At 46.6% G+C, this 27,370-nt stretch overlaps 2 protein-coding genes across 3 annotated transcripts in view; both read right to left on the reverse strand.

Annotated features, from left to right (window-relative positions):
* Positions 1-475: 475 nt before the first annotated feature.
* Positions 476-14,392, reverse strand: LOC116987433 (protein PML-like). Its single transcript, XM_033043471.1, has 8 exons — positions 14,197-14,392; positions 9,453-9,964; positions 8,181-8,764; positions 7,448-7,533; positions 6,412-6,616; positions 4,767-4,816; positions 4,047-4,242; positions 476-2,399 (listed from the first exon to the last, which is right to left on the reverse strand). The coding sequence occupies exons 1-8, from the start codon at positions 14,200-14,202 to the stop codon at positions 1,639-1,641; spliced, it is 2,400 nt and encodes a 799-aa protein (XP_032899362.1). The 5' UTR covers positions 14,203-14,392; the 3' UTR covers positions 476-1,638.
* A 3,107-nt stretch (positions 14,393-17,499) lies between these two features.
* Positions 17,500-27,370, reverse strand: part of ddx51 (DEAD-box helicase 51) — a 33,308-nt gene continuing 23,437 nt past the window's right edge. For both annotated transcript variants that reach the window (XM_033043473.1, XM_033043472.1), the window contains exons 11-16: positions 23,926-24,041; positions 23,559-23,675; positions 23,249-23,350; positions 20,980-21,043; positions 19,776-19,910; positions 17,500-17,709 (exon numbers count right to left, since the gene is read on the reverse strand). In XM_033043473.1, coding sequence (XP_032899364.1) covers positions 17,683-17,709; positions 19,776-19,910; positions 20,980-21,043; positions 23,249-23,350; positions 23,559-23,675; positions 23,926-24,041 — 561 coding nt within the window. In that variant the 3' untranslated portion in view covers positions 17,500-17,682. The remainder of the gene's footprint in view (positions 17,710-19,775; positions 19,911-20,979; positions 21,044-23,248; positions 23,351-23,558; positions 23,676-23,925; positions 24,042-27,370) is intronic.

Genomic DNA, 27,370 nt, shown 5'->3' on the forward strand with positions numbered 1-27,370 from the left:
CTGGCCTTTGTGGAAAGGTTCCTCCAGACCAACACCTTTGACCACGTCCATCAGGCAGTGGTCCTGCTGGACTCCATGGATCCTGTGGTGTGGTTCCCTGAGCAGACTGCCCAGCTTGTCTTGTATTCGCTGGCGTTTAGAAGGATGAGGAGGGATCTTATAGAAACATATTAAATTATAAAAGGACTGGACAAGCTCGATGCAGGGAAAATGTTCCCAATGTTGGGCGAGTCCAGAACCAGGGGCCACAGTCTTAGAATAAAGGGGAGGTCATTTAAGACTGAGGTGAGAAAAAACTTTTTCACCCAGAGAGTTGTGAATTTATGGAATTCCCTGCCACAGAGGGCAGTGGAGGCCAAGTCACTGGATGGATTTAAGAGAGAGTTAGATATAGCTCTAGGGGCTAGTGGAATCAAGGGATATGGGGAGAAGGTAGGCACGGGTTATTGATAGGGGACGATCAGCCATGATCACAATGAATGGCGGTTCTGGCTCGAAGGGCCGAATGGCCTCCTCCTGCACCTATTTTCTATGTTTCTAAATGTCACATCGCCAAAACTCACCAACAAGCACCAAGATCTCGGTTGGCTGGTGGTGAGAGGAGCCCTCCTACTCAGATCCTTCCTGCACCATCGGAACCTCACTACCAGCGCAGGCTGCCCTCGGGACGGATGCTATGGAGAGGAGACGGTTGCCCACCTATTCAAGACTCCCTTGAATAGACTCCCTGTCTCGGTTTATTCTGAACAAATCTGTAACAGAGGACTTTCTGATTTACGGACTGTTCCCAGGGACACATTCGGAGACAAATGTCAAGTGCTGCTGGAAGGTAATAAACTCAGTGAAAGACGCTCTTTGGTCAGCCCAAACCTTGTTGATCTCTCAGCAGATGTCCGTCAGGGATTGTTGCCGACTGGCCCGCTCCAGACTTCCACTTCATGACATTGGGGGGCAATGTATGGTTGAGATGCCCCTCAAACAAGGGCAGGAATATCACCCCAGGGGGCCACATGAGTGGCAAAGTTGCCGAGTAAAATTACCGAGGGAATAGGCAGGGTAGACGGTTAGAACCTTTTTCCCAGGATGAAAATATCAAATACTAGAAGGCATAGCCTTTTAGTCAGGGGGCAATGTTTAAAGGAGATGTGCAGGCAAGTTTTTTTTTTACACAAAAGATGGTGAATGCCTGGCACGTGCTGCCGGGGTGGTGGTGGAAGCAGATAGGACAGTGGCTTGTAATACACTTTTGGACTGGCACATGGATTATACAGGGAATGGAGGGATATGGATCATGTGCAGGCAGATAAGAACAGTCCTGGTGGTCTGTTCCTCTGTTGTACTGTCATTTGTTGTATGTTTAGAAGGGTGGTGAGGAAAATCATTCCCGTGGTGGGGGTGTGGTCCTCTATTTTTGGGAGGCGAATGATGGCTGAAACGGCGCCCACATTTAGATAGTGCCTGGGCGTGGGCCAGAGGGGCTGTGACCACCGGACCCCAGACCCAGCATGGGAGGGTGGGATTAGGCTGGAGCACTGTTCCTTGATAGGCTCGGATAGACACAGCAGACGAACGGCCTTGCGCATTCCTTACATTCTCCGACACATTGGATGATCCACACTAGCCTGGTCCCTGTTCCATTTATAATTTGCCCGCAGTCCCCGCCTGCCGGCACAAGAATTCGCGGATATTCCTGATGATCCTATCGATGTCTGACAAACCCAGGTTCCTGCTGGCTTGCATCAGGTTTTTCAGGCCCATCCTCAGGTCGCTGCAATAAGCCACCTCCAAGGTGGTCAGACTGATATCTTGAAGGGCAAGTTTGTCTGCAACCAGGCGGGAAATCACTTTGTGCTTGATGAGAGTCTGCAGGGATATGTGACATTCCAACTGGGACAGAGTGAATTGGCTGTCTTCTGCCTGCTGCAGACTAGGCAGCAGAACCACATACAGTCTCCGCAGGGTATGCTCATTGCAAACCTCCAGCTCGCCAACCAAGATGCTCACTAAATGCTTCAGCTGGTAGTTCTTGACTATCGACTTGGGGACAATTTTCTCGGCCAGCCACAGAATGTCCAAGAATCCGGAAATACACCGGGCAAATTGATTCTTCATGGACAGTCTCTCCCAAGCTCTGCAAAGAGTTGGAGAGTCACAGTTCCAGATGCCATATCCGGCCAACACAGGCATCTCCAGCTGCTGCAGGAAGTGGAGGAAAGAATCCATGACATACTGGAGGCTGCAGGCTGGCAGACATTCCCCATGGGGGTACAGGACCCCATCCACAACCCTAAAGCCACTGGCAGTGGCCACACCGGCCAAGTTAGGGCTGCAGGGCATGATGTACTCGTTAAAGACCTTCTCGCCACTCACTGCTGCGAGGTGCACAATGTCATCGTCTCCTACCAAAAATAAAACATGGTCAGAATGCACTGGGCACATCTGGATTCACATCTGGAGTCATCATTGTGCATTGGTGATACAGGGAGCAACTGAAAGGATGGCTGTGCAGTAGGATGCTCTCTGTACTGGGAAAGTGGATGGAATTTTAGTTCAGACACATGTAAAGTGGTGCATTGGAGAAGTGGTGCATCAGGGAAGGGTACACACAGTGAATGACAGAGTCCTGGACAGTGTACCTTGGAGTACAACTACATGGTGCCCTGAAAGCGGAGACACAAGTTGACAAACAGGTGAAGCATGTGTGTGGCACGCTTGCGTTCATTGGATGGGGCAATGAGCACAAGAGTTAGTAAATCATGTTACAGCTGAACGAGATGTTGGCAAGGCCACACCTGGAATATTGTGCACATTTCTGGTCTTCAAACAATTCTTGTGAATTTTCTCTGCACCCTCTTTAGCTTTATCACATATTTCCAATGTGATAAAGCTAAAGAGGGTGCAGAGAAAATTCACAAGAATTTTGCCAAGACTGGAGGATTTAAATTATAAAGAGAGACTGGATAGGCTGGGACAGACAGTCTGAAAAAAGGTCTCTACCCAAAACGTTACCTATTCCTTTTCCCCAGAGATGTTGCCTGACCAGCTGAGTTACCCCAGCATTTTATGTCTGGATGGGCTGGGATATTTTCAAGTGAAGGAGGCTGAGGGATGATCTTAGAGGATCATAGATAAGCTAGATTGTCACCATTTTCCCCCCAGGATAGGTGTGTTTCAAAATAGAGAACATGCGCTTAAAGTGAGAGGGAAAGGATTGGAAGGATGACCCTCTGGGGCGGGGGGGGGGGGGGGGGGGGGGGTGTGGGGGGGGGGCAGGTGGGGGGGGGGGGGGGGGGGCAGGGGGATAATGAGCTGCAAGAGGAAGTGGTAGAGGCGAGTACAATTAGAATATTTAAGACATTTGACCAGTTACACAAATAGGAAAGGTTCAGAGGGAAATGGGCTTGAGGGAAGTAGACTCAAGAAGGCACCTGGGTTAGCCTGGTCAAGTTGGGCCAAAAGGCCTTTTTCCATGCTCCATGACTGAATCCGTTGCACCAGCCTTGGTGTTTCATCCTGCAATGTTCAAGGGGTTTCACTCGGTGTGAGCTGTGCTGTAATGTACAGGGAGTAATAGATGGCTATGATGGGGAGTGCCTTTCACACCACGTGTGTGGGCGGGGGGGGGGGGGGAATAACCACACCCATAGAGAGCAGATGGAGCTACCGTCTCCTGGAGAGAGGGCATGGGGAGTGCCTCCCAGAAAGGGGGGGGGGGGGGGGGGGGGGGGGAGATAACTTTGCCACAGGGAGAGAGTAGGGGGGAGTGACCCCCCCACAGATGGAGTTTACCAGAGTGATCCCATCCCCGTCCCCCTCCTGGAGAGGGAGCAGACAGAGTGACCTTCTGCCAGAGAGAGGGCAGGGGGAGCAGCCCACGAGAATGATGTTGCATAGATCAGCAGGGCAGTAGACTTCCATTCCCTGCAGGTGTCAGAGGTCCTGGGCCAAGATGGGGGTATGGAGGGAGGTACTACAGCAGGGGGTGATACCAGCTGTGCTGCATATGGGTGGAGGAGGAAGATGAAAGTTCTCAACTATAAACTCACCCACACCGGTGGTCTTGATCTGGAAGAAGACCACAGGATGGCCTCGCAGCTTCTGACACTGCCACATTCCCGACGACCCCTCCTGAAACAAATCCCCGTTCATCCAACCAGAACCGTTGTTTGCTCTGTGGTCAGTTGGATCTTTACTGCTCTCGGGGTGCACCAGCACGGCGGCAGTCTCAGAGGATTCCACAACCTGACCGAGAAACACAGCACACAGTCACACCTTGTAACCCTTGGACAGTGATCCTCAACACGCTGGGACAGCAGAGAACCCCCAAATCCCAGGACAGCAGTGAACCCCAAAACCCTTGGACACCAGTGAACCCTGAAAGCCTTGGACACCAGTGAACCCTGAAACCCCAGGACAGTGAACCCTAAAACCCCAGGACACCAGTGAACCCCAAAACACCAGTGAATCCCGAACCCCAGGACAGTGAACCCTGAAATCCTGGAACACCAGTGAATCCCAAAACCCCTATACATCAGTGAACACTGAAACCCTGGGACAGGGTTTTTCCATGTAAAACCCCAGTGTTTATATCATGGAGTACACAATAGTGCACTTCTGTATGCATTATATGGAGCAGACACTATTTTTAGCCAGAATGACTGTGTATAAAGTATACATCTTCATTATACAGTACACACCGTGTGCCCGATACATTGCTGCAGTTACATGATTTCGCAACTTGTCTTTAAAAAGAAGGAAATCCTCACCATGATGCTATCATCCTCGCTGTCATTGGACGAGAGCATTATTGACTCCTCTGTGAAGAAATAATTGTTTATTTTTAGCTGTGGTCTCCTTTTTTAAACTTCTCTGAATATATTCAACAGTAAATAAATTCCAGTCCTTAAAGCTGAAATGAGTCCAGGGCTCCCAAAGGAACATCAACTGTTAAATCACCCGATTCCTATTTACAATTGGAAGTAACTGCACATGAGACTACTGTTACCATAGTATATACTGGCATTTGTCCAAGTGAGTTGTTACATCCATGCAGTGGTTTGAGAAGGGTCTCGACCCGAAACCTCACCCATTCCTCCTATCCAGAGATGCTGCTTATCCCGCTGAGTTACTCCAGCATTTTATATCTATCAGCAGTTTTCATCATTTTAATTGGGAGAACACACTGCAATGTTATTAATATGAATTATTTGGCCAGGTTACCTCAGAACAAATGAGGAGATCAAGTGTATGACTCTATGAATGTGGGCAGGTGGGACTAGTGTAGATGGGGCAAGGGCAAGTTGAGCCGAAGGGCCTGTTTCAATGACCCGTTTCTGTTGTCCTCACAATATTTCATGGTTAATTGCATTTCTGTAGCCCAGGTTATTGGGTGACCTAACATCGTAGGCATTTTCAGCCTGGAAGATGCATCAGGGGTATAGGGGGTGGTGTGATATGATGGGACAAGTGGCACTCCCTCACGCAAGCTGGTGCTTCAAATTGGAAGCATGGCTGGAGAAATTTAACACTCACACAGAAACCGACACATCAACCCAGCACGTCCATGATGACCATCAATCACCCATCTCACTTCTCAGCACTTGGTGATAGAAAACCATGATCTTTGTAGTCTTTTTAAAGGCCCCTGGATTTTCAGCCCTGACGGTTTCACTAGAACTGTGAAATGCCCAAGTCCTGGTAATGGAGTGAAGTGGGTTGTCAGGGTCTTTGAAAAGAGGGTTAGGATCTTCTCGATATCTGTTGCCTACACATCATTAAGCAACATGAACCTGGGGAATGAGTTGAGTTGAGGGAGGATCATGCTGCTATGTGGAGGTGATTCAAAGGGGAGTGAGGGTCCTGTGTACGGTGCTCTCTTCGGCCTGGACTCACCAATGTCAGCTTGGTCCACAGCAACCCAGAGACTGAGAACAGTTGGGATGAGTTGCACCAGGAACATCCAGAGAAGGAAGGTCAGCGATGACCGACAACATGAAGAGGTAACCAGAGTTGGGGGATGAGATCGCAACAGGCCGGGGGTGGAGTGGGAGATCAGCTGAAGTGGGGGGAGAGGTCGCCAGAGGTGGGGTGAGAGGTCGCCAGAGGTGGGAGGGGAAGAGGTTTGTGAAGATGAAAGGTAAAGACAGCAAGGTTCGGGAATCTTGGATAACAAGAGATGTTGGAAGTTTAGTCAAATATAAAAGGAAGCATCTGTAAGGTTTAGGAAGTTGAAATTGGATAACTTGAGGAATTTTACCAAGTACTTAACCTGTGTGTGTGTGTGTCCCTCTGCCCTGGATGTCCTTACAGAACCTAATGGTTTACTTCTTAACCTTGCACTGTGACCCTGCATAGAACGGACTGGAAATGTTCAATGTTGTTACACTGCAACTAGCAAGGTGGCATCCTGACCTGCCGCAGGCTGCTGCGATTCATCGCCTGTGTCACTGGAAATATTGAGGATGCCGTTCTCCGTCGTAGTTGACGAGGGGAGCTGGGGCGGTGTGTTGCTCACACTATAGTTGTGTTCACTGGGCTGGTGCTGTGACTGGCTATCTGGTGCACTTTTATCTTCCATTGAAAGAGAACTTTCAACTTGTACTTTTCCGGAAGCTTCCTGGGTAAAACAAAAAGGACAGTTGAGCATTTGGCAGAACTTCTGGCTTTCCAAGCCCATTTTGGCCAGTTACACACCCCCCCCCCCCCCACTCCACCAAAACGACACAAATACATCAATCCCAAAGATGATCAGATGAGTTATTTGATACATTCCAGCAATATCACCATATTGAGGGAGTGCAGGCAATCTGCTAAAATGCTTGTTTCCATAACATGGATTTGACACAACCCAAGTGATGAATTAAGGAACATTATTTTTATTAGATATACACAAAGTGCTGGAGTAATTTAGCAAGTCTTCTTCAGAGTCAAGACTTCCATCTGAAGAAGGGTCCCAGCCCAAAACGTCACCCATCTTTTTTCTCCAGAGATGCTGCCTGACCCTCTGAGTGACTCCAGCACTTTGTATCTACCTTCGGTATATAGCAGCATCTGCAGTTGCTTTCTACACTTTACTTCCATTACACGGGTCAAATTGGTAATTTTGATAGAGAATGGAGGATTACTTGAAAGTTATCTTAACTAGCACAAAAAATAACTGCCTTGCAAAAGTAAACAGTCTAGGGGAAAACAAAAATCTTCCGGCAATAATCAGACACCATTGTCTCCACAGTCTGTCAGTTACACCACAGGCAGTCATAGACATTGCACAAGTGTCAATAGAAGCCGTTGCTTGTCAATATGATTGTATTAAACAATGTAGCATTCCACTTCTTGTATTTTTACAGCCGGCATCCACTGTCGGCTCCATTGCGGCAGGAGAGATGGTGGGCACTTGCAGTGAATTTAGAAACAGCTCACGAGATCACAGTTTCCAATCCCAATTTACCTGTGGAGACTCTTCATTTTCTGGATCTTTCGCTTCCTCTCTCCGCTCCTCCTCATTTTCTGGGTTTTTCACTTCCTCTCCATGTTCTGTGATCAACAAAAAACTCTTAGACCCGAGGGCTCAGCAGAAACGAGCATTACATTTCCAAAATGCTGCCAGCTGCCCCCATTCAGTAGAGTGAAGCATAGGTTCAAGGTGAAGGGGAAAAGATTTAATAGGAATCCGAGAGGTAATGTTTTCACACAGGGGGTGGTGGGTATATGGAACAAACTGCCAGAGGAGGTAGTTGAGGATGGGACTATCCCATCGTTTAAGAAACAGTTGGACAGGTACATGGATAGGACAGGTTTGGAGGGTCATGGACCAAGCGCAGGCAAGTGGGACTAGGGTAGCTGGGACATTGTTGGCCGGTGTGGGCTAGTTGGGTTGAAGGGCTTGTTTCCACACTGTATGACTCTACCCCTCACCTGGCATCATCCAGCAGCCACACCCAGCTGGGCCAGCTCCCCCTCCCACCACACCCAGCTGGGCCAGTTCCCCCTCCCACCACACCCAGCTGGGCCAGCTCCCCCTGCCACCACACCCAGCTGGGCCAGCTCCCCCTCCCACCACACCCAGCTGGGCCAGCTCCCCCTCCCATCACACCCAGCTGGGCCAGCTCCCCCTCCCACCACACCCAGCTGGGCCAGCTCCCCCTCCTACCAAACCCAGGGTTTCCCACATAATTATTTACCTCTTTTGAGGGGGAAAGTACCGAGTAGGTTCTTTACTTCCAGAGGGCATTCCCTGAATTCCATCGAGGTGACCTCCTTGCTCGAGTCGAAGGGCATTGCCTGCCCCATGGCCATCAGGCCTGATCTAATTGGTTCAATCATATCTTTCATCTCGTTATTTGTGCCAAGCCTCAGTATAAGGTCGGCCAGCTTGTGGCCAGCTTCCATCCTGTGCAACATTTGCTCTGTTTGTCTCAGCCTGTTGGCCAGTCTGCTTAGTTCCAGCTTGCACATATCCTCCAATTCCCTCTTCAAGCTGCATCCCTGACCAATGATTTCTTGCTCGATGACAAAAGCCTGATGTTTCACTGCAGCTTCAATTTCATTTCTTCTCAAGTTCATGCTTTCTTCCAGGGTCATCAGTTCTGAGTGACAGTCCGCAAATCTACTGTGCGTTTGCTGTGTCGCGTCCACCATTTGTTTCAACGCTTCGCCCTCCTGCCGAACCTCCTGCTTAATGTCATGATAAAGGTGACCTTGGGGGGTGTGGTGAAGCAGCAGGCAGTTGCAGCAGGCGCTGGTAGAACACGTCTTGCAGAAAAAGCTGAAAATAAATCAGGAAAAGACAGATCAAGATGGTGAAATGGAGATGCAACCACAACAATCAGCGGCAAGAAGGTTAAAGAGATACGGCATGCCACCGAATACTCGAACAAACCTCTACAGATGTTCTGTCGAAGGTATCCCGACCGGTTGCACCATGGCCTAAATGGCAATTCCAATGGAACACAACATGCTGCAAAGAATAGTGGATTCAGCCTTGTCCATCACAAGTATAACACTCTCCTCCATCGAAAGCATCCACACCTGGCACTGCAACATCTATCATCAAGGACCCCCACCATCTGAGTTATGCCTTCTTCTCACTGTTATCGTTGGGTAGCAGGTGCAGAAGCCCAAAGACCCACATGACCAAATTCCAGAACTACTTCCGTACAGCCATCATGTTATTGAACACAACTGCACAACCCTAATTCTACCTCGGCAATGGGACGCTATTGACCACTTCTTGCACCGCCATGCATTTGGTTTCTGATTGTGTTTTGCATACATATATATTTTTAAGTCATTTTTTAAAACTGTCATATAATTTATGTGTATTTTCTGTTTTTGTATGTTGTCAGAATTGATGCTACTCCCATCTTCTGAATCCAGGGAAAACACTTGAACTCCAAGGGAATACAACTTGCATCATCTACCAAACTGTGATCGAATGGGGAGGCTGATTTTACCTGATCTGTTGGTCCTTGTGTTCTGGACAAGTGGCCTGCCTCTCGTTCCTTGATAAAATGACAAATTCCTCGCAGCTGAGGGCCTTCAGGTTTTCCAGGGACTTCACCGTGTGTCCATGCTGCTCAGTCAACAGCTGATGGCCATGGAAGCATCTCAGGCACAAGAAATGATCACACGTGAAACACAGGAAAGTGGCAGGCTCTTCACTGCCACAAGTCTGGCAAATACTGCACCAGATGTCCAGCCCGGTATCAATCCTCTGCTGCAGCTGCACTTTGCTCACCAGTTTGGCCAGCAGTGTGTTGTCTTGTACTTTGGTGATGTCCCCGTCTGTGGGGGCACTGCAGATGGGACAGGTGGCAAAGTCCTGCCCCACCCACACATTCTGCAGGCACTCCAGGCAGACACTGTGCAGGCATGGAAGCAGCTTGGGTCTCCTCAGCTGGTTACAGCAAACTCCACACATCACACTTTCAGCTGACAGAGTGGCATCTGATCCAGGTTCCATCGCCTTAATTGAGAAGAAGAAAATAATTAAACACATCATATTTTTATAATGAGTACAAAGGTTGTTTTGGCAACCATGACTTGGCAATCATTATAAAGGTTTAAATCACTGGGCTAGTTCTCCTCTTAGCCTGGCCTTCCCAGGCACAGACCGCCCGCTTGCTTTATTTCTCACCATTTGGTCCACTCACTTGATGTGGAGATGAAATTTCCCTGGACAAATCAAGTCAAGTCAAGTTTATTCGTCACATACACATACGAGATGTGCAGTGAAATGAAAAGTGGCAAAAAGACTTTGTGCAAAAAGACAAACAAACAAACAACCAAACAAACTACAAACAGAATGGAACAGAATCACATATTCTTTTACATATTAAATATTGTGGGCGTAAGGAAAAAGGGAAAAAAACAGCAATTAAAAAAAAAAAAAGCAGTAGAGTGGTACAGTGAAAGTTAGTCCCTGGTGAGATAGGAGTTTACAGTCCTAATGGCCTCTGGGAAGAAACTCCTTCTCAACCTCTCCGTTCTCACAGCATGGCAACGGAGGCGTTTGCCTGACCGTAGCAGCTGGAACAGTCCGTTGCAGTGGTGGAAGGGGTCTCCCATGATTTTATTGGCTCTGGAGTTGCACCTCCTGATGTATAGTTCCTGCAGGGGGGCGAGTGAAGTTCCTATAGTGCGTTCGGCCGAACGCACTACTCTCTGCAGAGCCTTCTTGTCCTGGGCAGAGCAATTCTCAAACCAGATGGTAATATTTCCGGACAAGATGCTTTCCACAATCAGTATGGGCGGCACTCTGGCACAGCAGTAGAGTTGCTGCCCTACAGCGCCACAGATCCAGGTTTGATGTTGACTACAGGTGCTGTCTGTACATAGTTTCTATGTTCTATCTGTGACCGCATGAATTTTTTCCAGGTGCTCCTGTTTGCTCGCATATTCCAATGATGCGCAGGATTGGAGGTTAATTGGCATCTGTAAATTGCGGCTCATGTGTAGGATGAGAAACTGGGATAACATAGAACTAGTGGACGGTTGGTCGTTGTGTTTAAGAAAGAACCGCAGATGCAGGAACAATCGAAGGTAGACAAAAAATGCTGGAGAAACTCAGCGGGTGAGGCAGCATCTATGGAGAGAAGGAAATAGGCGACGTTTCGGGTCAAGATCCTTCTTCAGACTGATGTCAGGGGGGGAATAAAGGAAGTAGGTGGAGACAGTAGGTCTTGTGTGCGAACTGGGATGGAGGAGGGGAAGGGGAGAGAAGGCAAGGGCTATCTAAAATAAGGGAGTTTGGTATTCCGACTGCGCATGCCCAGGTCAAAGGTCACTATGCATAACATTGCTGGAAAGCAGTGGAGCAGTGGACCTTCATTTCATCCGTTTTTTCCAGCTTTGATGTTTCTAGGTAAGAAAATACTGCTTTCAAACTGAAATATTTATTGTTCCTTTTGATAAAAGCTAAGAATATTTTGTTGCTTTTATTGCTTTATCCTGGGGCTGCTGTGTCGTCGGTCCAGCGCTGTCGGTTGGCCCGACGACGGTTGAGCTGGGGTTGGTGCTTCTTCTCCTTGCTGGCTGTGACCGACGACACCAGCGACCTCGGGCCCACAGCCAGCACGGAGAGGAAATGGCAACTCCAGCCCAACCCCGCTCTCCGACGGGCCAGGGACCGCCAATGGCCAACCCCCCCAGCGCCAGTGAAAGCCGAGCACCAGCCATACACACAAGGCGCCGCAACAACTCAACCTCCTCCCCGCGCCGGCTGCAAGCCTGGCCCGACACCTCCGGCCGCCCCCAGACAGGGACGAGACACCCGGGAGGGGACGGGGACGGGGATGGCCCAGCAGCAACTCAACAGGCCCGGCCCCGACCCACCACGGATGAGCACAAACTCGCACACTCACCAAAACATACAGCAATAAAAACAACAAAATAATCTTAGCCTTTAACAAAGTAACAATAAATGCAACTATTTCATTGTTTGAAAGCAGTATTTTCTTACCTAGAAGAATCAAAGCTGGAAAAAACAGAAGAAATTAAGGTCCACTGCTTCACAGCAATGTTTATGCATGATGACCTTTGACCTGGGCATCCCCTAACCCCAATTTCTCCGTCTACGCCGCATCTGCGCCCAGGATGAGGTGTACCATACCAGGGCATCGTAGATGTCCTCATTCTTTAGGGAACGGGGGTTCCCCTGTCCCATTATAGATGAGGCTCTCACCAGGGTCTCCTCTATATCCTGCAGCTCCGCTCTTACTCCCCATCCCTCTATTCGTAACAAGGACAGAGTCCCCCTTGTCCTCACCTTCCACCCCACCAGCCGTTGCATACAACATATAATCCCCCAACATTTTTGCCACCTCCAACGGGATCCCACTACTGGTCACATCTTCCCATCTCCTCCCCTTTCTGCTTTCTGCAGTGACTGTTCCCTCCGTAACTCCCTGGTGAATTCGTCCCTTCCCACCCAAACCACCCCCTCCCCGGGTACTTTCCCCTGCAGCCGCAGGAAATGCAACAATTGTCCCTATGCCTCCCCCCTCAACTCCATCCAAGGACCCAATCAGTCTTTCCAGGTGAGGCAGAGGTTCACCTGCACCTCCTCCAACCTCATCTACTGCATCCACTATTCTAGGTGTCAACTTCTCTACATCGGCAAGACCAAGCGCAGGCTCGGTGAGCGCTTCGCTGAACACCGCTGAAATTGGGGGAATAGCACCTCATATTTCGCTTGGGTAGTTTACACCCCAGCGGTATGAACATTGACCTCTAATTCTAGAGCGCCCTTGCTTTCTTCCCCCCTTCCCCTCCCCTCCCCAGTTCTCCCACAAGTAATACTGTTCCCACCTACGTCCTTTCTTTTTCCTGCCCCCCCCCCCCCCCCGACGTCAGTCTGAAGAAGGATCTCAACCTGAAACGTCGCCTATTCCTTCTCTCCATAGATGCTGCCTCACCCACTGAATTTCTCCAGCATTTTTTGTCTACCTTCTCTAGGTGGTTGTTGTTCGGCACGGATTCGGTGGGCCCAGGACCTATTTCCACGCTGCATCTCTAAACTAAAGTCTCAAAATAAGAGGTTGGCCATACCACTGATAAGAAAGTGCTGGCCTTAAGGGTTGCACAATCCAGCCAGTCCACCTTGTAACCGTCCCCTGGATTTCAATAAGATCAGCTAACATCCTTTAAACTCCAACAAATCCAGTCGCAGTCGATCCAATCTCGATGGCAAAGTTGCCATTGCTGTTTTATGTGTTTTGTGTTTTGTAGTCAATGCCTACTATGTTCTGTTGTGCTGAAGCAAAGCAAGAATTTCATTGTCCTATCAGGGACACATGACAATAAACTCACTTGAACTTGATGTACTTCCCTCTCTGGCAGGTTCATTCTTTTTAAGGCTAATCCCTGTACACAATACCTTACCTGTGCGTTTACAATTACATCCCTGTGCTCAAATCCTCTCTTTAGGAAGGCCACCATCTCATTTGTTTTCACAATCTCCTGCTTTCAGTCACATGTGCACCAGAACACCCAGGTCACTTTGAATATCAAGTGGAACATCTCATATAACATATACCTCAGTCTGAATCACCGCCATTCTTTTTTCCACCCACTACAAATAGTGCTTGCCTCACTGTTCCTCGAACAGGTTGTTTATTACCTCATAACCTATAACCCAGTAGTGTTAACGTTGAATTTTCCACTTTCAGATAACCCTCACCTCTGTGTTCCTCTCTCCTTCTGATCCCCTGCCTAGTTTTGTTCAGTTTCACCTCCCCATTGCAGTCATCCCCTCCTCTTCCTGGTTCCATCTACTCACAAGCCACACATTTCACCCACGAACCCCCTCTCCCATTTAAATCTAACTGCCCGTCACCTCTTCCCTGGTGGTTACCATTACCACCCTGCCTGTCACCCTTGCCCCCCCCCCCCAGTCCACCAACATGCTATCTCACCCCCACCCCCCGCCTATCAGCTCCCCTCCCTCAGTTCATATCAGTTTGTTATGTACACGTACCAGGGCGCAATGAAATTCCTTGTTCACAGGAATGGCATGGCAATGATAGATACAACGATGAATAAATAAATAAATAAACTGTACTCCCCGGGGTCTTCTGGTGGAGATAGACGTTCGCCGGAGGGGGGAACGGAAATGTCAACTGCAGGTCTGTGATATTGCGCTGGGCAGGAGCCGCAGGAAGGGGCCTAGAGCTGGCGGCGGCGGCGGCGGGCACTTACCGACATCCCGCGGCGGGCAGCGGAGGGGAGCGACTGCGGCTCGAACTTTGGCGTCCCGGACAAGTTGCTGCTCTACAGCTAGAGACCCGGGTTCGATCCTGACTACTGGTGCTGTCTGTAGGGAGTTTGTATCTTCTCCATGTGACCGCGTCCGGTTTCCTCACACATTCCAAAGACGGACAGATTTGTAGGTTAATTGGCTTCTGTAAATGGTCAAAATAAAATCGTCCCTCGTGTGCAGGATCGGCGACGCCTTCGGTGGGTCGAAGCAAAGATCTTATAGCGGAGCTCCGCTATAGGATCTTTGGGTCGAAGGGCCAGTTTCCGTGCAGTATCTCTGATTTCACACGAAAATGAAAGTGAAAGGAAAATCTGACGCTCGCCCGCCGACCTCTGCTGCCATAAATAGACTTACCCCACAGCCTATGATCTTTGCCCACAGCTGGCCACTCCCCGCGCTACCCCCACAGCGGGTGGACTCCGGCCTCAGTCCTAACCGTGCACAGGCTTTTCCACAGCTGGCGACTCACTCACTCACGCACACACGTGGATTCCTCCACCACTGCCCCCACGGCTTGTGATCCACCGGCTGCTGCCCGCAGCGTAGATTACAACGGTAAATGATTGTATTAGCTAGAGGCTGCTCACAAGGCCAGGTGACGATAAAGAGTCACTGTGGGACAGGATACAAGTTATAGAGTCACACAGCACGAAAACAGGCCCTTTGGCTCAACTCGTCCACAACGAACAAGGTGCCCTACCTATGCTGGTCCCATTTGCTTAGGTTTGACCCATAGACATCTTATTAAAAAAAATCCTAAATAATCCTCGTAAATCTTGACTCTTTCCAGTTTAGTGGCATCTTTTTACACAGCAATGTGACCCAAACCAAACTCAATACCCCATGTGTGTCACCAATATCTCGTACAACTGTAACATAACGTACAGACTGTTATACTCAATTCCCTGACCGATAAAGGTCAGCGTGCCAAAAGCTACCTTCACCACCCAATCTATCTGCAACCGCATTTACCATGAACTGTGAAAAGGAAGGCAGTGATTTCGATTTTTGGTGAAAACCTTGTGTCGGATCGAGAGAACGGAAAGGCTATGTCCTCAAAATTGTGGTAATACATCCATTTTTTATACAAGCACTAAATCGGGCATCATGGCACTTGGTACCATATGATATCCATAAGTTAGGAATTTCCATTCTACACACGTCACCTTCCTGCCATGTCTGTGGGTTTCAGCATACACACTTTCAACTTAAATGCAAGCTTTTAAACACACTTTATTGCCCCAAAACACCGATTATCCATCACAACAAAAGACACAAACGCTGGAGTAACTCAGTGGGTCAGGCAGCATCTCTGGAGAACATGGATTGCTGATGGTTCAGGTCGGGATCCTTCTTCAGACTCATTGCAGGTGGAGTCCGAAAGAAAGCTAGAAAAGAGAAGGGGCAGGAGAGAGCATGACCAGTAACAGGTGAACACAGGTGAGGGCTTCTTTTTGATAGGCTGATTGTTGGACAAATGTCAGAGATGTTCCTTCCTACACATTTTGTCTGCTTCAGAGATGAAGAGACAGAGTCCGAAAAGGATAAAGTGTTGCAAATTGTGAAACTTGAAGGTAGAATAGAGTGAATAAGAAGAGATGCAGGACGAGGGGGAGGGATGAAACTGGTGCAAAGTCAGCAAGATCTCAGGGAGAGGGGGTGGGGGAAGAAAGCGAAGGGGGAAGGAAGCAGTTCGTGGGGGGGCTTTCTGTTGTGCTAGCATGGGTGTTGTGGGCCGAAGGTACTGGTTTCCAGAGGGCTAGTATAGACATTGTGCACCAAATGGATTCTTGGGCTGGCAGCCAACTGTTGCAACGATTTTGAAAGCCAAGCCAAGGCAAACAATTTGGCTGCAGCCACCCGACAACCAAAATTCATTCTGTGAACACAAACTTTAAAAAAAAAAAAGGCAAGGCAAACAATTGGGCAGCAGCCACCTGACAACCAAAATTCATTTTGTGAACACAAACTTTGTTAAAAAGGCGAGGCAAACAATTGGGCAGCAGCCAACTGACAACCAAAATTCATTTTGTGAACACAAACTTTAAATAATGGCAACCAATTTGGCAGCAGCCACATCGAGCGGACTCACCGTGGAGTAGACGTGCGTTCAGTGTTATTCACAGCTCAGAGAGCCGTGACCCTCTCGCTTCCTGGGTCTGGCAGAGACTGAGCGAGGCACGACACTTCCGGGTTTTATAGTCCCTCCCCCTTACCCCCTGCCGCCAGCGGGGGCAGCAGAGAGAATGGGGATTTAAAAAAAAAACATTAATAGCTCTCTGATTTTTCATCGATGGGTAAAATCCTCTGGTCCCGGAAGGCGGAGGGGGGCTCTGAGCGAGGTGGCCAAAAATGACGGCCGTAGGTGGCGGCGTTCTCTCGGAAATCGCAGCACAGTGGGCCAAAAGCGGTCAAGATCAGACTTTTAGTTATATAGATTATGTGGGGGGGGCGGGGAAACTTAAAAAAAATCTCTTTCCTCGACGGAGATGCGACTTTTTTCGTATAGTATCTCCGTCCGCACTGAGACCTAACATCGTGGAGCTGGTAGTCCTTTTGCCAGGGATCGACCTCAGGAGCTCAAACCGCGGGAGCCTGCGGACTTAACATCGTGGAGCTCGCGGTCGCTTGGTTAGGGGCCGACTTCGGGAGCTCCAACCACAGGAGCTTCGACCGCTCAGATCGCGGGAGCGTCGATCACCCCGACTGCGGATGGTTCGACTGCCCCGACCGCGGGAGAAAAGAAGATAAGACTTTATTGCCTTCCATGTGGTGGAGCCGCAGTGGTGGATGTTTATGCTAATTTTGGTGTAGTTGTGTCTTGTTGCTTTTTTTTAGTATGACTATGGCAAAATCAAATTCTTTGGCTAATAAATTAATTACGATTTTACAGCTTCTCTACCCTCAAGTTTCACAATTCAGAGCTCTTCATCCTCTCTAGGCTTATACCTGTCACATTTGTCTTTTCATCTCTAGCCTTTGCCCAATAATCTATCCACCCCCCCCCCCCCCCCCCCCCCCCCACCACCACAACTGTTGTGATCACCTATTCACGGCCATGCTCTGTCCTGTCCATCCTCTTTTCCAGTTTATTTCTCCTCTCCCCCACAATTTCTCTAAAGACAGATCTGTCCCAACTGGAAACGTCACCTATCCATATTCTCCAGAGATTCTGCCTGACCTGCTGAATTACTCCCGTGTTGTCTCTTTCTTTGAAATAAACCAACATCTGCAGATCCTTGTTATTATATCTTGTCCATTAAAATGTTTTATTCTATGTAAAAAATGATTTCATACATTAGAAAATAAATAACATACATGTTTGTACAAGGTCAGAGTAGGATTTTCCAACCAACAATATCCAAGGTCCAAGTAAGATTCAAATATTATCCACACTGTTAAATTATAAACTTTGATTCTTCAGTTTAGGAGAGACTCTTCTTCTTTTCATCCTGTGTAGAAAATGGTAAAAACTTAAGTAACGCACAGACACAGACTGAAAAGCAAATCACATTCTCAACATTTTACACTGCCAATCAAGACACGAGGAGAGACAAATAATTAAACAGCTTATTTTGGTGCTCCCCAAGATACTGGTTTACATAGTGCACCTTTACCTTTACTTCAGTCTTTCAATAACAGTTTTTTTTAAAGTTTAATTTAGAGGTACAACACGGAAACAGGCCCTTCGGCCCCCCGAGTCTACATTGACCAGCGATCCCTGCACACGAACACTATCGTACACACACTAAGAACAATTTGTAATTATACCAAGTCAATTTGTCTACCAACCTGTACGTCTTTGGAATGTGGGAGAAAACTGGAGCATCTGGAGAAAACCAAGCATGTCAAGGGGAGAACGTACTAACTCCGTACAGACTAGCACCCGTAATCAGGATCAAACCCAGGTCTATGGCGCTGTAAGGCAGCAACTCTACCGCTGTGCCAAATCAATGCATTCATTCCAACTTTCACCTTTACCTCTTGATCATCATTTCCAAAGATTCCAGTGGCAATTTGATGTGGAGGAAAAAAAAATGTCTCGAACAACAGCGAGATGCCTCCAATGAGTTTGACCCTTGCCGCACCCACCTTCTCTCCACTGATTCCCCGCCAACCAAACAAATAAATGAAAAGGCATCAACCTGAAACAGCGACTCTGTTTATTTCTCTGCAGGTGCTGTCTGACCTGTTGAGCATTTCCAACATTCTCCATTCATCTTGAAAAAATTGTAGCATTCTGTTTGACATACAGTTTCAACTTCTAATTCATCACCAATATTCATTCTGCTCAACCTATACCTACCTCTTTGTGAAGAGAGCTGTCACTGCAGCAAGAGCCAATATCAGTCGAGTTATATCCTTGACCGTAGTCGTAGTCAATTTTAACTCTTCCACATCAAATTGTGGCACGGTGGGGCAGTGGTAGAGCTATTGCCTTATAGCGCCAGAGACCCTGGTTTGATCCTGAATGCAGGTGCTGTCTGTACGGAGTTTGTACGTTCTCCCCGGGACTTGCGTGAGTTTTCTTTGAGATTTTTGGTTTCCTCCCACACTCCAAAGACATACGGGTTTGTAGGTTACTTGGCTTGGTATTAATGTAAAATTGTCCCCAGTGTGTGCGGAGTAGTTTTAATGTGCGTGGATCGCTGGTCGGTACAGGCTCGGTGGGCCGAAGGGCCCGTTTCCTCGCTGTATTTCTAAACTAAAACTAAATGGTTTATGGAAACTTTGGAAATAATTACCAGGAGGTAGAGGTTTTTTTTACTGTGAGAGAATGAGTATGGAGTATATACACTGTAATGTGGATATAAAATAAAAAAATCTGAGTTAAGAAAGTTGGAGTAAAAATAAATTTTAACGTGAACTCTGGAAAGGGAACTACTGTAACTACTCAGTCATGTAAGCTTATTGCAACATTCAATAAAAATGATTGATCTTTATCTGAACTGTTGTTGTTCACTTTTAATCCGTTCACTCAAAGTGTAGAACACACATACTACATCATACCACCTCCCACTTTCTGCAAGTCCCTTTGCCCGCAAACAGCTCCGATCAACTTTTGGAAGTTCCTGTCTAATGCCACCAAAGTTGGCCTTGCCCCAATTTAGAACGTTGTTGTAGCCTAACCATGGCATTATCAACACCGATTTTAAAGCTAATAGAACTGTGATCCATGATAGCAAAAAGGTTTCCCACTCATCCAGCACTCACATCCTACATCATACAACATGCCATTAAAACACTAGCTTTGTGAACTACACCACAAAGGTAGGGTACAATGATCTGGCTGGCTGGGGAATAGATTTCACTGGACAGTCATATGACCACCAGTCATATGACCACCATCACTTCAGTGGTCTCCAAATTTAAAATGTATTGAAGCAAAAGGTTAGTGAGAAATGCCATTGAATGTAGATGGGCATCTGCTTAAATTATACCGGTTAAAAGTCTGAAAGTTTGAATTAGTACAGTTTGGAAAAATCATGGACTAAGACTTCACGAGGCTGTCATTTACCTTCACAATCTGTCGAAGCTCTTGTAGAGCCTCCTCGTAGCGTGGAGTCAGGGCTCTCAGGTATTCGGGTTTCACCAGCTGTTTTTTCAGCATTGTGCTGCCAGCATCACTCAGCATCTGAAGAAACTGTTCCTCCTGCAAATTAAATGACCTGATATTTAGCACCCACAAGTCGGAACAATACAGGACACAAATGAGGGAAGGAAAAGAGCAGAGCAGCCTTGTCGTCGCCGATCAACTGGACTCTGGCAACTTGCATTTGTTTCCCAGACACACATCTGCAGTTCTTTCCTGCACTTTATTTACTTGTGCAGAAGGAGAACAGCACAGTCCCAGTTACAGCATTGCTCGAAAAATTTGCTCAGAATTGTGAACTTTTGTGCAGACATTTGAAATCTTGCACATTCTCCAATTCCTTATTAGCATGCATAGAATAAAAATCACCGATCACAATACATTCTTAAAAGCACTGAAAACCAATAAAAATTACATGCAATTTAATCCTGTCCTTGCATTTAATCTTAGTAAAGATACCTTTAGATAGATAAGGCGGCACGGTGGCGCAGCGGTAGAGTTGCTGCCTTACAGCGCCAGAGACCCAAGTTCGATCCTGACTACGGGTGCTGTCTGTACGGAGTTTGTACTTGCTCCCCATGACCTGCGTGGGTTTTCTCCGGGATCTCCTGTTTCCTCCCACACTCCAAAGACGTACAGGTATGGAGGTTAATTGGCTTGGTAAAATTGTATATTGTCCCTAGTGTGTAGGATAGTGTTTGTGGGGATCGCTGGCTGGCGCAGACTCAGTGCGCTGAAGGGCCTGTTTCCGCGCTGTATCTCTAAACCCTAAACTAAACTCTAAAAGTCCTTGTGCTGCACAGCTATAAGTAACTGCGCATGATCGCAGCCGTTGCCATGCTGCAGCATCCACAGCCTCAGCAGAGGTTGAATTAAAATCAGCGACGGCATCTGTTGAAGCAGGTCAGTCAGCACATCACTGACAATGCTTTTGACAACCAGGACACAGGTGCTGACACCCGGTGGAGGCTCCTGGCACCCGGAGCAAGGGACTTGCCCAGGAGCACGCCCAGGGGACGGGGTCCCTGGGTTTGCCCTTCAACCGTCAGAGGCTCTCAAGGACGGACGGTTCCATGACAACCTTTATTCAACTGGAGCGCAGGAGTGAGAAAGTGCCCCCGGGACTCACCTGCACTTTTAGGAGGAGTGTGAATGCCAGTCCGCTGTTCCCACCTCGGGCAGTTCGACCAATTCTGGAGGAAAAAAAATGATTACAATTCCAAGCAGGAATTTACAAGGAGCAAAGGTTAAATCTAAACACTGGCAGAAAAATGCTTGGTATATTCAATGGGAATCAATGAGACTGTCCTAAGCTCAATTTGTGTTAAGGGGCTGTCCCACTTGGGTGACCTAATTGGCGAGTTTAGAAGAGTTTGAAAAAATGTAATGTTGAAGACCTCCTTCGACTATGTTGTAGCCTGGCTTCGACTAGTTACGACTAACTTCGGGAAAATTGGACACCGAATAGTGGAGAGTGAAGACGACCTCCTTCGATCTCCTTCGACCTCCCTTCGACTATGATGAAGACTCTACGGCTACCTTTGACTTCCCTTGATTACCTACGACGAACATGCCGACCTACTACGACTAAACCTACAAGTAAAAAAGTATTGATTTTTTCCATGGGGACCTTTTTCTACTCGCGGGCATTTTTCAACATGTTGAAAAATACGCCGCAACCTAGCTGAGGCCTCGAGTACATGGGGACTACTCTTGAGCATGAAGGAGAGTTACAAAGACCTCCTATGACCTCGTGTCGACCATGCTGCGAGTATGAGTCGAGGGCAAACACGCCAGAACTCGTGGATTAGGTCGTCCAAGTGGGACAGCCCCTTTAATTTCTCCCAGGTTTCAAGAAATTACTAATACAAAATACAGGCTATCTACAGGAAGTAGAGATGCCTTATAGTTGACATCCAGATTAGTCAACAAGTGTAAAGAATTCCTGGATTATTTCATCATTAGCACTGAGGCCACTTGGTTACTTCCTACCACTGCCAAAGTCAACAGGCTAATCTTCCAACGTTCTCGCAGTCCACTATTCAACCCTCCTCAGAAAGCAGGTCAAATCCCCTTGTCTTTCCCAGTCACAAAGTGATGGAAGATGTCATCAGCTACCAAGTGACCCAGTTGACTTTGGGTTTTGCTAGGGCTCCACATATCACAAATTCATGCCCAAAACATGGCCTGATCTGTGAAGGTGAGGAGTACTATTAGATGCGGACTGGAACAGTTTAGCCATGATCACAATGAATGACTGTGCAGGCTGGAGCAATATAGTGGCCTGTTCCTGTTTTCTTACGAAGATAGACACAAAAAGCTGGAGTAACTCAGCGGGACAGGCAGCATCTCTGGAGAGAAGGAATGGGTGACGTTTCGGGTCGACACCCTTCATCAGACGTTTTCTTACCTTCTATTTAATGCTCAGCAGCCTGTCATATTAGGACATCCAATATTGACATTTGCAGGAATTGCTTTTTGTATGAAATACTGTTTGGGATCATTATTAAAAGACAGCTGTAAGCAGTACTGTGGGTTTTGGTAGTGAGTGAATTGCTCCACAAACAATAATTTTTGTTGTATAATATCAAGGAAAGGGCTTGAAATCAGGTCAGTGAAATCCACACTGCCATTAGTTCACATCACAGCATCCACTTTGTGTTTCTGGGAGGAGAGGAGAAAAATTATATCCGCAAGAATACAGAGCTGATCAAAACTAAGTTTAAATTTGACCAACTGTTATTTTGTCTCTGACACAAAGAATTGGAAATTACAAATTTCTAATTGGAGGTAATGTGGACAGCAGTCCTCCAAAGGTTCTTGCTACTCTGTACTGCCTGTCTCTGAACCCCACTTCCTCCAGCGTTAGAGCTTTCCTGTATGGAACATTCATCTCACAATCGAACATCTCATAATGCTTTCACCCACCTACATCTTGTTTCCCAGGATTCTTGCCTTTTCCTTAAAAGCACATCATTACTAATCCTATCACTCCCCATTCTAGCTGCTGCTTGGCTTGGCTTCTCAGATCTCAAAACTATGGGATGTTTCCTCCAAGAAAGATGCTTCTAAAATACAAGGTGATTAAATTTTCAACAACAAAAGAAAAAGCCTGCTCCATAACATACTTGATTTGTGAACTGAAGGATAAACAGCTTCAGGTCCAAGTTGCGCAATTCATCAGTGGGAGATGTTCAGCAGCCAGGCACATCCTTTCTAAACTGAGCCAGTCCTTATTGTGTCCAGCTAATTACATTTTCCTACTTTACATAATTGCCACAAGTTGGTTTTGTTGCCATCTTTATTTGTTGTGTCTAAACTTAATTAGATGAAGGGAAAGATGAGGTGACGGCAAGCAGGAAGATTGAAGCAGGGAAGGACAAGGAACCGCTGATTACCTGTGGATGTATGTCCGGATGAAGTGTGGAGCATCGTAATTAATCACACATGTGACATTGCTAACATCAATTCCCCTGGCAGTTGCATCGGTGCTGATCAGTCTGAGGGAAACAAAGCAATAAAAATTATCCGCCAGAGATAGAAGACGTGGCACCAATCTACAATCGCAGCAGTAAGTGACACAGGCACTCTGGTGATCCTGTGCAACCCCAGCCATGTGCGCAAGCAATCAGAAGTGCCAGACACCAAGTGTAACACGATACGCATCCACTCACAGACACTGCAAGAACTTTACAGATGCGTTCTTACATTTGTAGCTTTCCTTGTTCAAACTGTTTCAGTGTTTTTCGTCTTTCATTGGGTGATAGTCTGGAAGAAAACTCTGCCACATGAATACCACCAAAGGCATGAAGTAACAGGAACAACCTATAAAACACAAGAAACAACTGTCACATACTTAACTCTGGAGAACAAGGAGATGAATTACAATCGTCCTGTTGATCTTATGTAACAAGTAGGCAGCACATAAGTCCACTGTCCTGGCCCACACCAACGCTAATGCAGCTTGCACCCCCGGTCCCAGCCCATGCAGCTCTGGCCTGTAGTTCAGGAGATGACACACTGAAAATTACATTTTAAACAAAAATTAGAAACTTAATGGGAAAAGGTTTTCAACCTGTGAGATGCATCTCTGGAGTTGGTGAAACAGAGGATTCGACCGAACTTCATTATCAGGGCAAAGTAGAGGATTATCAGAGGCTTCTTGTTGAGCTGACATGGGACATAAAACTCCTGCAGGGAAGAAGAAATGCATTCTTGAAGAATATTCATAATTTGATATCAAATATAAACTGTCTTAAATATTTTCTCCATAGAAGCCTTGCCTCTGACTAACATTATGATAGATGTAGCATGGGAGATAGAAAAGTAGCTTAAACTAAACATCACTTCTTTGGTTATATTCAAAAACAATACCAGAAAAGAAAACCTTACACAATATGTGCAGGAAGGAACTGCAGATGTTGGTTTAAGCCAAAGATAGACACTAAATGCTGAGGTACCAGACACCAAGTGTAACATGGTACCGCATCCACTGAAGAAAGGTCTCGACACCAAACGTCACCCATTCCTTCTCTCTAGAGATGCTGCCTGTCCCGCTGAGTTACTCCAGCATTTTGTGGTTTAAACCATTGAATAGGAAACCGAGGGGCAACTTTTTCATACAGAGGGCGATTGGTATATGGAATGAGCTGCCTGAGGATATAGGTGAGGCAGGTACAATAACAACATTCAAAGGACATTTGGACAGGGATAGTAATGGTTTAGAGGTACATGAGCCAAAGACAGACATATCGGACAAGCTTAGATGGGCTTCTTGTTGGGCATAGGCGGGGTGGGCTAAAGGCCCATTTCCATACTGTGTGATGTTATGACTATGACAAGCAGGAATTTAGGCTTATGTGTTTTTCCAGGTTCTGGCAAGTTCTTCACTCCAACTCCTTCAGACAAAGCGACAAATCGTACCTTTCCACCTAATCCTTACTGTATTAGTACTTTGCCTGTTGATCTGAAGGGTGGAGCCTTCTGCTGCACAAACTTTACATTGCTCACAGGTGATATGCCCCCACGGCAATCTAATCTAATGTAACACACCCATCACGAGTAATGGCAAAACTCTGGGAACATGCAACAGGTAAAAATAATAAGACATAAATTATGTCTGGAACAGAACAAATTCCTTTAACATAGGATCACCCAGTACTTTGACCAACACCCATCCGTTGCCAAATCAAGTTAGTTACATTCGTCAAGAGTTATACACAAATTCCCACACCTTCATTTAACCCAAAATGATACAACTAAAGTATTTGAATGAAAGACAGCCGACATGTGCATGTCTAACCCTAACCCTAACCCACTTACACACCACTTCCTCTATCTCAATTTCCTTCAGGAAATGACTAAAAAACTTCAACTCTGCCAGGAACCAAAGTATGATTGCAGATTTCTCCCTGTATCTTACTGCTTGCAAGTGAACAAAAGTGTGTTGAGCCAAACTCCTGATAACCTGTTGTGCTGTCGAGATGGCAAGCTCAAGTCTGCTGCCATTTATACACAAATGGTCACCGAGTCTATGCTTTGTCTCACCATGCACAAATCCACGTCAGTTGTTTCCATTGATTGTATGCCAGTTCGCACAGTATTCTTATTCCACACAGATTTTCCTTGTAATTTATTCTCCCAACATTCCCATGAACTCCCATGTTCCATTCCATTCAGATTCGACCACTTACCTACGCACGAGGTGCAATCGACAGTGACCAGTTATTCCACTAACTTTGGAATGCAATAAGAAACTGGAGCACCCGAAGGAAACCAAGAGTCACAGAGAAAATGCAAATTCCACGCACAGAGCATAAGAGGTCAAGATTAAATTGATAGAAACACACAATTCAAGATAACAGGGGCAGTAGGACACTCAGTGCCTCAAGTCTACCCACCATTCAATATGATCATGGCTCATCTTCCCCAGGCCACAGCCCCCCTTCTATGCCTGCCTTCAGTTTTCCGATCTTTCAAAAACTTGCGTAACTCCACTTTAAAAACTTCTAATACGCAACCTTCACAGGTCATGGTGCACAGCATCCCAGAGATACATAATTCTTTGCAAGGAAATTTCTACATATAGGCCATTCCCGGGTTATAAATGCCTGACTTATCCCATGCATACAAATGAGCTCCCATATTATTAAATTAAAAACATCGACGTACCTATATATGTACCTACAAACAACAGAACTAGTTTCCTCTTTCTCTCACTTTTAGTAATTGTTCTTTCCTATCAGTGTTATGTGCTTTAGGTGCCATTCATTAAAATACTGTGGAAATATGGTTACCATATTGAGTGATTTATGTATATTTTCCAAATGTAGACACAAATTCAACTTATGGACCGTTAAAATGTGACTCTTTCATTACCCAAGAACTGCTTGTACTTGGTTTTAATGATCGACTTCTTACTTTGCAACTACATCATCTTATTTGAGGTTGCCCCCAGGAGTGAAAACATCTCTTGTCAAACCCCTTGAAGAACTTGCTCTTCGATAAGATCACCTCTCATTCTTCTAAAGTCCAAAGAATACAGGTTCAACTGTTAGTCTCTCTTGATCGGACAGGATTCGCCAGATGAATCTCCTTTGGACTGCATCCAAAGCTGCAATATCCTTTCTTAGATAAGGGAACCAAAACTATGTAGTGCTCCTGGCCTCACCAACACTCTGTACAATTGTCATAAAACGTTCCCATTTCTAAACATTAACTCCTTTGCAGTGACAGCCAATGTACCAATTCCCCTCTTAATAACTTGCAGCACATGATTGCAGGCTTTTTTGTGATTCATGCACAAGAACACCCAAATCCCTATTTACTTCACTCATTCCTCTTGCATCACCTTGTGTCTCATGCTTAGTTTAAGTCTTTCCAAAGCATTGACTTAAAAGTTCACGAGTCAAATCTCTCATCCCACAGGAAGAATTCAATGGTCTTTGGAGTGGTTTGACTCATAATTTTGCTCTGAAATTCAGCCAAATTGGTGGATCAAACGAAAACTACAAAGATGATCATGAACTTCAACTTCCTGTCACTCTATACCCACCCTGATCTCGTCTCTAGTAGAACATAATGTGCTACAGTGACTCAGCTGGTCAGGCAGCATCTCTGGAGGACATGGATGTGACATTTTGGGTCGGGACCCTTCTTCCAGAGGAGAACTTCTTCAAAGTAAGCATATTTAGAGGAGATTTGTATCTTCTTTAATCTATCTCTGTAAACTCTGAATCCTACATTCCCGATGCACCAGGCTTCAATGCACTAGCACAATCTTAGATTGATTGAGGAAGAGGACGCTGGAATAACTAAACTTCAAATTGATGGTTTACTGGCCAGTGATTATCCTGTCTCCTACATGTTTCTAAGACCTGAGCCCACTTAATCCAGACTGAAATAGGAAATCCAGATACAGTTTGAGAGTGGATACCTTGGGTCCAAAACTATTGTCCTCAATTTAAAATAAGGGCAATTATCAAGTTATTAGGGAATAGCTGTCCAGAAAACTTTGTCCA

Source organism: Amblyraja radiata, chromosome 25, assembly GCF_010909765.2.
Source record: "Amblyraja radiata isolate CabotCenter1 chromosome 25, sAmbRad1.1.pri, whole genome shotgun sequence".
Classification (NCBI taxonomy): Eukaryota; Metazoa; Chordata; class Chondrichthyes; order Rajiformes; family Rajidae; genus Amblyraja; species Amblyraja radiata.